Below are 13,024 nucleotides of genomic sequence, written 5' to 3'. Positions count from 1 at the left end.
TCCTGTTTATGAAATGGGCAGGTTTATGAAATGGGCAGGTTAACCAGAGTTCCTGTTTATGAAATGGGCAGGTTAACCAGAGTTCCTGTTTATGAAATGGGCAGGTTTATGAAATGGGCAGGTTAACCAGAGTTCTTGTTTATGAAATGGGCAGGTTAACCAGAGTTCCTGTTTATGAAATGGGCAGGTTTATGAAATGGGCAGGTTAACCAGAGTTCCTGTTTATGAAATGGGCAGGTTTATGAAATGGGCAGGTTAACCAGAGTTCTTGTTTATGAAATGGGCAGGTTAACCAGAGTTCCTGTTTTTGAAATGGGCAGGTTAACCAGAGTTCCTGTTTATGAAATGGGCAGGTTTATGAAATGGGCAGGTTAACCAGAGTTCCTGTTTATGACATTTTGAATCTTTCAGATTCGCACGGACTTTCCTGAATTTCCATTTTATTCCAAATGCACTAGTTGGTGGTTTGAACGCTCACCGGATGCCGATTTCCTTCCCGTCTTTGGACTTCTGTTTTTTTTGTAAAGTTTCATTATCATCAGGAATAGTAACAATTATGAAATGAGCCTCGATACACACGCACACTCCCGATCGCTGCACCATCCTGGCCGGAAGGTGAAGAACATCGGGACCTATAGTCCAGTAAGTATTTTGCAAAACTTAGTCTTTCAGTGAGTACTTGTCAAACAGAGAAGAATAGGAGAGTAAAGAATCTATTCTAGGAATCTTTATTGGTTCAGTATTTGGAAGACACTGGATTGGAAACTACAGAATAAGGTGCATGCGTTAGATTGTCCTGAATCAGGTCAATTGTTTCTCTAAAGGGAAGCACAGGCTGACGTAGATTTAAACGGGGAGAATTTGGATGTGGGAGTTAAGAGAGGAATAATCAAAGGAACCAGCTGGGACAAGCCAAAATCAATAAGATCACCAGTGTAGTAGGGCAAACCCCAGGGAGCATGGGCTGCAGCAGGAGAGGAATGTATGGAAAGGGTTATGATGTGGAGATGCCGGCGTTGGACTGGGGTGAACACAGTAAGAAGTCTCACAACACCAGGTTAAAGTCCAACAGGTTTATTTGGTAGCAAATACCATAAGCTTTCGGAGCGCTGCTCCTTCGTCAGATGGAGTGGAAATGTGCTCTCAAACAGTGCAAACAGACACAAAATCAAGTTACAGAATAGAGGATTCTGTAACTTGATTTTGTGTCTGTGCCCTGTTTGAGAGCACATTTCCACTCCATCTGACGAAGGAGCAGCGCTCCGAAAGCTTATGGTATTTGCTACCAAATAAACCTGTTGGACTTTAACCTGGTGTTGTGAGACTTCTTACTGGAAAGGGTTAAACAGATAGCACTGGAGCATCCACACTCACTGCAGACAGACAGGACAAAATACAAATAACCACAGTGGTTGGGGCGGCACGGTGACACAGTGGTTGGGGCAGCAGGGAGGCATAGTGGTTAGCACTGCTGCCTCACAGTGCCAGGGACTTGGGTTCGATTCCCAGGTTGGGTCACTGTCTGTGTGGAGTTTGCACGTTCTCCCCGTGTCTGCGTGGGTTTCCTCTGGGTGCTCCGGTTTCCTCCCACAATCCAAAGATGTGCGGTTTAGGTGTATTGGTCATACTAAATTGCCCTTTAGTGTCGGGGGACTGGCTAGGGTAAATGCATTGGGTTATGGGGATAGGGCCGGGTGGGATTGTGGTCGGTGCAGACTCGATGGGCTGAATGGCCTCCTTCTGCACTGTAGGATTCTATGAGATTCTATGAGATAACCATATGAGAATTAATATCAATTATCAAAATCAGTTTGACAAACACAATGCTTTGATATTGTAAACAGGTGGACAGGAGGTGTCCAGAAAACAATTAAAAACTAAAGCGCACAAGACAATGGAACCGAATAATGTAATCAAAAACAGAACTGTAACCAATTCAAAGTAACAGTACGATGACCTGAAGTGGATGTAACGCTTTGTAACATAAAGAAAGGGCTATAAGAATCTGTAAGAGCCAATGCTCAGTCGAGTAGCTCGGCAGCAAGCTGTAGTTACAGCCACAAGTTCTGCTCTCCCTCATGCATGTTGAATAAAGCTGTTTTTGTTGAAGTTCTAGACAGTTCGTTCATTCCCTTCTACAACCAGAAAGATGTGAAAATTCAAAGGGAACACCTGGGTTTGATGACTAAAACTAAACTGAGAGAAGGCGAGAAATACAAGAAAGGGAAACAGTCGACAGAGGCACAAGTTAAGATGGAGGCTATGGGCGGAATTTTCCCCAATGAAGGCTTACCATTCTAATCCATTGCGATTTTACCAGGGCGGCCCGCTGGTCGATTGTTGTGTCGAGCTGGTATGAGGGGGCAAGAGGTGAAAAATCGAGTTCGGGCCCAGTTTCTTGCCTCTTGCAATCTTACCGGCACTGTTTTGACGGGGAAATCAGCCTCGCGACAGAAAGGGCATGAAGCCAATATTAATATTAATGAGATGATTCACATGCCATTAACACGTCCCAGATGCCATCATCCAGGCTCACTTACCTTAGCCCCCTCGCCAGTCGAGCTCCTCACCGGCGAGAATCACTGATGGTTCCCACAAACGGGCCCAGATGTGATGGCCTCAGCAGGGGAATCGGAGGCCATTGAAGCCCCCGTGTGGTTGGGGGCAGGATTGGGCAGTGCCCATGGGGCAGTGGCAACCTGGCAGTGCATTCCTGGCACCCTGGCACTGCCCACCTGGCAACCTGATGGTGTCAAGGGGGCAGGGAACGGGGGTGGAGCCTGAGAAGGAATGGAGCCTGATGGTTGAGAGGTAGGGGGAGCTCTGTACAGCGGGGAAGGAAGGGGAGAACTCTGCAGAGGAGGGGGGTTGATCGTTGGAGGTGGCGATCGGGGGGGCAATGTCTATGGGGGTCGTGGGGCGGACTGACAGGAGATCTCCCAGTAGGAGATCAGGGTGCCTGCACAGTGGCACCCTAGGGTTCAGCAGCTGGTTTCACCCCCGAGCTAAGCCTCCTCCTCCTCCTACTGGCGAGAATCGCTTGACTGCTTCTGTTTTGCACAGAGTGCCATAAATTCACGATATTTACCTCAACTTAAGAAAACAGCAAAAAATCCGACCTTTTCGCACCCATTAGAATTTTTTGGAGAAAATTTCGGCCTAAGTGTCAAAACAGCGAGAACACCGGAATGATCCATGCCGGTCTGCCAGGCTCGCTCTGGACCAGAATCGTCCCACACACCCCCACGGACATCATGCCCCCCCGCCTCACTGACGGCATGTTTCCCCACCCAGCACCGGGGTCCTTGAGATTGCCAGATGATTGAGACTGCTTCATCCTTCTATTGCATCTGGCAATGTGGAAAGTGTTAATCAGTAAGTTTAGAGAGCAAGTTTTTTCATGGAATGTTGGCATTGCTGGTGTCGTAATGCTGTTTGGTGTCTCACTAAGAAGTCTAGAGGCTTGTATAGTTGTACACAAACCACTCATTGGTAACTCCTAACTATATACATATCCAAGGTGCAACACTGCCTGGGTGCAGCCCTATTGCTGGCCGCTTCTTTCCTACATCTATTTATTCTTTCATGAGATGTGAGGTCAGTATTTCTTGGCCATCCCGAGTAGCCCTGGAATTGAGTGGATCGCTCGGCCATCTCAGAGGAGCCGTTGAGAGTCAACCACATTGCTGTGGCTCTGGAGTCACATGCAGGCCAGACCGGGTAAAGATGGCAGATTTCCTTCCCTAAAGGACATTAGTCAACCAGATGGGTTTTTACAACAATCGATGATTGTCATGGTTGTCATTACTGGGACTAGCTTTTCAATTGCAGATTCTATTAATTGAATTTAAATTCCACCAGTTGTTGCAGTGGGATTTGAACCCATGTCCCCAAGGTGTTAGCCTCTAGATTACTAACCCAGTCCCACTATTTCACTAGCTCCCCAGGGAAGGAACTTGTGTGCAGACAGAAGGAGTCGCGGGAGGGGTGGGAGATGTTGAGGGTTGGGGGTGGATCTTAGCGATTTTATTAGTTTCAGTAAATGAGCTTTCTCATGATATGACCAGATTAACATCAGATCTTAAAGGTGAACAGAACAACCAGGAACTGTGGGGCAGCGGTGGTTAGCACTGCTGCCTTATATCACCCGGGACCCAGGTTCAATTCACGGCTTGGGTCACTGCCGGTGCAGAGTTTGCATGTTCTCCCCGTGTCTGCATGGGTTTCTTCCCACAGTCCGAAAGACATGCTGGTTAGGTGCATTGGCCATGCTAAATTCTCCATCAGTGTACCTGAACAGGCGTCGGAACGTGGCAACTAGGGGATTTCCACAGTAACTTCATTGCAGTTTTAATGTACGCCTACTTGTGACATTAATAAATAAACTTTAATTTTAAACTTAATGACAACGGGACAAATGTAAAGCCAAGGAAACAGGGCAAAAAGAAGCAAAAAAGGATGGAAATCCTAAGTAAAATCCCGAGAGCTTTTTGTTTGCAAATAGACATCAGCCACTGCCAAACATTGATAAAGTTGATTAAGTCCCAGCAGCAAAGACAGTCAGAAAGGGAGAGAGAACCAGCCTGCACAAAGATATCAGCTGGAATTTACCATTCACGTCCTTCCGCTGCAAACAAGGACAGAGAATTTGGCGCTCAGCTCTATTCACTGCAGCTGGACTGGAGAATCCCACCGGCATGAACAGCTGGAAAATTCCAGCCATCAGTTATCAAAGCTAGGTCACAGAATGATCCATGTGGAGGAAATTCATTGCTCAGGAAAATGATCCAACAACAACAATCTGGCTCATAAAGCAACAAGAAGGGTAAGGAGACTCCAGGGCACGGAAAGCAATACCTAAGGACAACACAAGATGGTGGCAGACCATGTCAGTGCTGTGGTGCCATAAGACCTCACAGGTGCGAGCCAGCAATCATTGTGCAGTGCTGGGACAGTTTGGAAAGATGTGTAAGTTAGAGACATGAGGAGGATCCCAAAGGAGTCCTGGATATAGACAAGCCACAACATGAAGCCCAATAACACTTCTTGGGACAAATCAATGATCCCAGATTCACATCTTGGAATATTGGCATATCTGTAAATGGTCAAGACACAAATTTCAAGTTAGACACAGGAGCCAGTATGACGGTCCTGTCAAATCAGGAACAGTGGCTAAAAGACCTCTGGCTACAGACAACAGACTCATCTACATAAGGTCCCGAAGGAATCCAAATACCAGTCACGATTCAAGAGCTGCTCTGCTGTGGCAACAAGCAAATAATCAACATTCTATATGTCATCCGCAATCCTGAGCAGACATGCCTTTGTTGTACACCCGCCTCAAAATGGCAGAAGATGTCAAAGCAAATATTGTAGTCAACTACATTAACTTGGAGACTCCTGGGAGGTCCACCAGTGCTGATGCTCTTGACTGAGGCTTCAGTTCAGAATTGTCTTCACTCTTTACAGAGGCAGTGGTTCCAGTTCCTCTGCAGACAGCAGAAAACATTCTTCTTTAGTCAGAGCAGTCAAAGCTCCAGACAAGCACCAACATACTTCAAACAGAAGATACAGAAGAGAAGGAGCAGTAGTAGAAAATTGAGCCCGAATCCCAAAGACAAACAGTTGCTGTCACATAACAAGGAAAGACTACAGTAATGAATCTGAAGCCAATCCTGGAGCATGAAAGAAGCAACCAACTCACCAAGACAAAACTTAGAGAGGCACATGTTTACAAAATAGTACGACTGAGATGGTGCTATCCAGTCCACTGAGGAGGGTAAATATGTGGAGTTACGGGGATAGGGCCTGGGTGGGATTGTTGTCGATGGAGACTCAACGGGCAGAATGGCCTCTTTCTGCACTGTAGGGATTCTATGGTTCTTTCTTTGAGGGAGTGGCAACTCAACTGGTCTGTGGGAAGCCCCACAATGTGATGTAACAAGCTTCAACTTCCAAAACGCACCTAGAAAAGTTCCACACAAAATTAAAATAAAGGCAAAATACTGCAGATATTGGAATCTGGAACAAAAACAGAAAATGCTGGAAAATCTCAGCAGGTTTGACAGCATCTGTGGAGACAGAATCGAGCCAGCATTGAGCCTTCGTCAGAGCCCAGCTGAAAGATTAACGCCGTCGCTATTCTCTCTCCACGGATGCTGTCAGACCTGCTGGGATTTTCCATCATATTCTGTTTTTGCTCGCCACACAAAATCAAACCTGAAGGAACAGGGATTTCAGAGTAAACCCAGGGAATGGAGAAGGAATTTAATGGGCAATACATGTTAATGGGTGTCAGAGTGGAGGGAGGGGGGGAACATTGATCAGGGTAACGCAGGATTCAGTAATGGGGCCATTATTATTTTGAATTTAGATAACTACCCTGAACTCAAGAACCGAACAGATTGCAAAGGCATATTAGGGCACATATTAGCTAAGAAAGCTTTGGGGTTATGGAAGCCAAGTGTGTTTCCTGTCAACAGTTCTGATATTATTTATAATTATTAAATGCAGAGAATTACTGTAAAAACACATCTCCTGATATTCACACTGTGGGTGCTGGAAATCTGAATTAAAAATGAGAAATGCTAGAAATGCTCAGCATGCCCAATAGCATCTGTGGAGAAAGAGAAACAGTTCATGTTTCAGGTCATGACCTTTCATCAAAAACTCTGACCATTATCAGGAGGTTCTGATGAAAACCCGTCGCTGTGAAAGAGAATTTTTAATGAGCTCTATTCACATGCTGCAGAGTGTGAGGGGGAGAGGAAGGTGGCCAGACCACGGGCTGTGAACCAGATTCCTGCTGGAACCGGCCTGTGTGTGGTTCCTTAACATGGCCGTTAGTGTCCAGCTTCCCGCTTTCTCCACCAAACACAGATGTTGATGACCTGTCAGTGAAAGGACTTTTAAAGGCTCAGAATGGCTTCATTTGATCGCAGGAATAGAAGACCAAAAGCTGCCTCTTGTTTCATAGAATCATGGAATCCCTACTGTGCAGAAGGAGGGCATTCGGCCCATCGAGTCTGCACCAACTCTCCAACAGAGATTTTACTCAGGCCCACTCCCCCGCCCTATTCCTGTAACCCCACACATTCATCTCACTAATCCCCTTAATCTACACATCTTGGGACACTAAGGGGCAATTTATCCTGGCCAATCCACCTAACCTACACATCTTTGGACTGAGGGAGGAAGCCGGAGCATCCAGAGGAAACCCACACAGACATGGGGAGAACGTGCAAACTCAGCACAGTCACCCAAGACTGGAATCGAACCCGGGTCCCTGGCACTGTGAGGCAGCAGTGCTAACCACTGTGCCACCTGTGTCTCTGATGTCTCCCTGGGGGTCAGTGCTGTGAGGGTCCACAGAGAGGAATTGTTTCCTGTGGACAGGGGGAGTAGGCTCGCATGGTTGGAAGTGGCAAAGTGGTAGGGGTCAGTAATGAGCTCCCTCACAGCTGCTTTCAGTGCTGCAGGGGGTTCAATCACTTCACAAGGGCAGGAAAAGTGAGTGACATTCCCCAATCAGATTCCAAAGCCCCCACTCCAACATTCCCTGCACAGCACTCCTCCGACCAGCACACCTTTCAGTTCCACTGGTCCCTCTCTCAAGAGGAACTTCCTCACATCTCCATCAGCCTGATCTTATTAATGTCGCTGGACTACTAATCCAGAGGCCCAGGCCAATGCTGGGGGGGTCGTAGGTTCAAATCCTGCCACAGCAGCTTGTGGAATTTAAATTCAATTAATAAATCTGGAAATAAAGCCAGTCTCAGTAACCATGATAACTATTATCGGTTGTTGCTAAAACCCACCTGGTTCTTCAGAGAAGGAAACCTGCCATCCTTACCTGGTCTGGCCTACATGTGACTCCAGACCCACAGCAATGTGCTTGACTCTTATACACCCTCTGAAATGGCCTAATAACCGCTCAGTTCCACTCAGTTCAAGGGCAATTAGGGATGGGTAACAAATGTTGGCCCAGCCAGTGATGCCTACGACCCATGAAAGAATTAACAAAAAATGAAAATAACACCTCACACTCACCTCCACAGTCATCCTCCTCAAAATATTGCCGTCCCCTCCTCTCCACATAAACCATTCTTCTATCACAACTCTCTACTCTCTCTCCCTGTAGGAGTTACAGGAATAGACCAGGTGGCACTGAGTTTATAGTCACCTCGATGGTCATTGGCAATACCAGGTGGCCACTTGGTCTGCTGGGAAGATATTGTACCAGGTTACAGATATCCCAATGACCAAGGGAACTGAGCCTCCCAGACACTGGTGCTTGGACTTAAAATCATAGAATCCCTATAATGCAAAAGGAGGCCATTGGGCCCATCGGTTCTGCACTGATCACAATCCCACCCAGACCCTATTGTCGTAACCCCACCTGCTAGTCCCCCTGACACTAAGGGGCAATTAAGCATGGCCAATCCACCTAACCTGCACATCTTTGGAGTGCGGGAGGAAACCGGAACACCCAGAGGAAACCCACATAGACTTGAGGAGAACGTGCAAACTCCATACCGACAGTGGCCCAAGGTTTCTGTCAAGGCATTCATAGGTAACAAAATTGGTGTCATTGCCATGGAGACACAGACTAGGTAGAGTTCTTGCACCTTCTTCAACAACATTTCCTTCCCAAAGTTCTACAGTGTCATTGCCACACAATTCCATGCCCATTCCTTCCCTTGTTCAAATTCCTATACTCCATCATAGAATCTCTACAGTGCAGAAGGCCATTCGACCCATCGAGCCTGCATAGACAACAATCCCACCCAGGCCCTATCCCCGTAACCCCATGTATTTACCCTGCGAATCCCTTTGACACACTAAGGAGCAATTTAGCATGGCCAATCCACCTAACCTGCACATCTTTGGACTGTGGGAGGAAACCAGAGCACCCGAAGGAAACCCACGCAGACTCCACACAGACAGTGACCCAAGCTGGGAATCGAACCCGGGTTCCTGGCGCTATGAAGCAGCAATGCCACCGTGTCGCCCCACTGTTTGGGAGGGCTGATCCTCTCTGACTGTGTACGCAGGGTTGGGAGGTTGGGGGTTTTGCCTCCTTTGATCTGTCTATCCCCTTTGTCGCGGGGAGCGATGTTTGGCCAAGGGTGAAACAAAGCTGGTGTTGTGCTGCTGTTTCTCCTGCTTCTCCCTGAGTGTTGGTGTCACTGCTCCCCCTCAGCAGAGCTCCCAGGCTGCAGTGAAGGCCAGCAGCAGGGATGTGCCGATCGAAGTGAGAGACACCCATGGTTTCCAAACTGTTAGAAGTCACCCATAAAGCAGTGAAACAACACTGTCACAACAAACCCTGCGAGCAGCAACCTTTCAGCTAGGTAAGGAAGCAGTTATGTTGTATCAGACTTTCAAGGTTTGCCAGCCTGTATATTTCACAAAGCGATGAGTCGTCACTGGGCCCTCGCTGTTAAAGCCAGAATGCTGGGTTAAAATAAAACTTAATTGCCTTGTTGCAAATTCAGATGACAGACTCTTTTCTTTGACTGCCCCACACTTGCACCAATTCAAGTGGAAGTAGCAGGGTTACATTAAGTTTCCAAAAGGCCAGCATTCCGTAAAACCATAAGATATAGGAGCAGAATTAGGCCATTCAGCCCATCGAGTCTGCTATGTCATTTGATCATGGCTGATAAGTTTCTCAACCCCATTCTCCCGCCTTTTCCCCGCAACCTTTGATCCCGTCACCAATCAAGAACCTATCTATCTCTGTCTTAAATACACTCAATGATCTGGCTTCCACAGCTTCTGTGGCATAGATTCACCACCCTCTGGCTGAAGAAATTCTTCTTCATCTCGATTCTAAAGGGTCGCCTCTTTACTCTGAGGCTCGGATCCTCGTCTCTGCTACTAATGGAAACATCCTCTCCACATCCACTCTATCCAGGCCTTTCAGTATTCTGTAAGTTTCAATAAGATCCCCCCTCATCCTTCTAAACTCCATCAAATACAGACCTAGAATCCTCAAACGCTCCTCATATGACAAGCCCTTCATTCCCAGGATCATTCTCGTGAACCTCCTCTGGACCAAAGGCCAGCACATCCTTCCTTAGAAACAGGGCCCAAGATTTCTCACAATACTCCAAACGGGGTCTGACCAGAGCCTTTACAGCTTCAGCAGTACATCCCTGCTTTTGTATTCTAGTCCTCTCGAAATGAATGCTAACATTGCATTTGCCTTCCTAATTACCAACTCAACCTGCAAGTTAACCATTCTTTGAAGCTTTAAACTGAACACATAAACCTGTGCCCACCTTGCCACTTAAAATTCTGCCATAGCTGCTGAGTGTTTCCAATGTTTTCTGTTTCTGTCCCAGAGATATAGCACTCTTTTACCAACACTATATTCGCTTGGCTCCCAAAATTTGTACAATCTGCCTCAACATTGCTGTGGGATCGTCAGTCGAGAAGTTCAATAAATGACTCTTATTTTTGTATTTCTAGGTTGTTCCTCCTGAAGAAATGAATAATTCATTTGTTACAATTGCAGCTAATGCAACATGTCTGTTGGATGAGACGTTCCTCACATTAATGATGCCTCCAGCCCTTTCAATCTTCTTCGTTTTAGCTGCCAGCTTCAACAGTCTCACCCTCTGGATATTGTGTTTCCATGTAAAGAAAAAGACTCCCATTGATATTCTGATGGTCAATTTATGTGTGGGAGACTTGCTTTTCTCATTAACCTACCCCTTGGTCATTATTTACCACGGCAACAACAATCATTGGATATTTGGAAACTTCATGTGCAAACTCCAAACATTCCTCATCTATTCCACTTTGTTGACAAGCGTCTTCTTCTTGATGTTTATCAGCAATTATCGATGTTACGTGATTATCCAACCATTCCAGTCCCGGTGCAGAATAACAAAGAAATTCACCATTGTCCTGTGTGTTGTGATCTGGTTGTTGGCTGGTGGGTTCATGAGTACAGCCTTTCTGAGGGTCAGGGTCTTTGAAATGAATGGGAAACTTTATTGCATGAGTTTTAATCAACCAAATGCACTGAAACAATTCCAGTCTTCCACTGTTCTATTATTTGTTCTGAGCTTTGTGATTCCATTTGGATCCCTGCTGGTGTCCACTTTGCTTATCCGAAAGAAACTGGCCAATTCTCCAGTAACATCCCAATCCCAAAGAGGCCAACATGCTATCAAGATGGTGATAGTAGTATTGTGCATCTTCATCATATGCTTTCTTCCTGCAAATATAATACGTCTCACCCTGTCTGTTGTGGACCGGAGCGACTGCACCCTGTTACAAAGGCTTGTGGTAGTTTACTACTCATGTGTTCTCGGCCTCTATCTCAACGGTGTCCTGGACCCGATTGTGTATTTTTACGCTGGCACCAAATACAGGTCAAAGCTCATTAATGTTTTTAAAGGCTTTAACTTTTGTAACAAACTCCCTGTAGTCTCCAGCAGTACCCAGTATACCAGTGAGTGAAAACTGTGACACAGTCCTGCAAATAGTCATGGATTTGGAATGTGTTAACATAGAACCAGATTCACTTCAAAGGAATGTAACTTTTACAGTAATTCTAGAACTTTAGTTACACCATTAACCTACAGATCAGCTGTTAAATTAAGGCCAGTTGTCCTATTCCTATGTTTCATGATCAAGCTTCTGGAACATTAATTTATTCATTTTAATCGGGTGTGGGTGTCCCTGGCTGGGCCCAGCATTTATTGCCCATCCCTAATTGCCCTCCATTTCAGAGGGCTTTTGAAAGTCAACCACATTGCTGTGGCTCTGGAGTCACATGTAGACCAGACCAAGTAAGGATGGTAGATTTCCTTCCCTGAAGGACATTAGCGAACCAGATGTTTTTTTACGATAATCAACAGTGGTTTCATGGTCCAGATTTTCAATTCCAGATTTTTACTGGATTCAAATTTCACCATCTGCTGTGGTGGGATTTGAACCCTGGGTCCACAGAGGATCCTGGGTCTCTGTATTCTAGTCTAGTGACAAGACCACTGCACCACTGCTTCCTCATAGAGGAAGAGCAAGTTCACACAGTGTCCTGGCCAACATTCTTCCCGTAACTAACATTACCAAAAACAGATTAACTGGTCATTCTTCTCATTTATTATTGACAACTTATTGCTCTGTGCATAGTGGCTGGCGTATTCACCTAATAACAATGGCTTAAATTTCAAAACTGAATCATTATGACCAGCTTTGGAAAACCCCTGAAATATGCAAGAAGATTCTCTCTAAATATATATATGCAAATTCTTTGCAAAACTGTGAATCCATTTTTGGCTTTATATTATACCAATGTATTTTTGCAAGTATTTTTGTTGTATATCTATATATATAAATAAAATTTTTGAATCCAGCATGTTTCCAATCTGAAACTGTTGTTAGAAAATAGAGCTGGTTTAAACAATTTATATTTGCATTGTGGGTATTAGAAATAAGATATCAGTTTACGTTTGAGCTTATTTGCTGTTTCTGTATTTGTGTGCTAAGAAAAGGTTGAAACTTCAGTTGGCCTCGCATTTAATAAAGATGCCTGCATGTCTATAGATTTTAGTTTCACTTTAAATTGTGAAGTCGGGTGCAGAGAGAGGCTCCCAGTTAAAGGCAAAGCTGCAAGAGGCAGGCCTTGTGAAGTTGGCTAGCAACAAGCCAGAAGTCTGAAGTAATTCTAAGATTGGTGTCACCTTAATACAGCCTGTGGAGCATTGGTGTTGTTGGTGTGACTGGGTACCTGAAAAATTATGTGGAGGCTTGAATACACATGGCAATCCAGAGCAGAAGAGTATGGAAAGAAGAGATTGAAATCCTGGAGATGGATCCTTGGTGAAGGCATCCAAGAGAAAGCCTTGTGTGGGAGAAAATTTCAAGTGTTCTTTGAGAGTGGCGTTTGGAAACACTCATGCAGAAATCAGAGTTCCAGTGAGATCAGTTGGTTCACAGTGTAGCATCCGGGGGAATTTGATGAGAAGTTTACATATTTCGTACTGGGTGGCACCTATCTCTTGGT

At 45.5% G+C, this 13,024-nt stretch overlaps 1 protein-coding gene across 1 annotated transcript; it reads left to right on the top strand.

Moving 5' to 3' along the window:
- The first annotated feature begins 561 nt into the window (after positions 1 to 561).
- On the top strand, positions 562 to 12,310 carry LOC144502002 (P2Y purinoceptor 1-like). The gene is made up of 2 exons (XM_078226020.1): positions 562 to 642; positions 10,477 to 12,310. Exons 1-2 carry the CDS (start codon positions 562 to 564, stop codon positions 11,473 to 11,475), a joined length of 1,080 nt encoding a protein of 359 aa, XP_078082146.1. The 3' UTR covers positions 11,476 to 12,310.
- The last annotated feature ends 714 nt before the right edge of the window (positions 12,311 to 13,024 follow it).

Source organism: Mustelus asterias, chromosome 12 (genome assembly GCF_964213995.1).
Source record: "Mustelus asterias chromosome 12, sMusAst1.hap1.1, whole genome shotgun sequence".
Classification (NCBI taxonomy): domain Eukaryota; kingdom Metazoa; phylum Chordata; class Chondrichthyes; order Carcharhiniformes; family Triakidae; genus Mustelus; species Mustelus asterias.
This window is presented reverse-complemented; position numbering and strand designations above follow the sequence as displayed.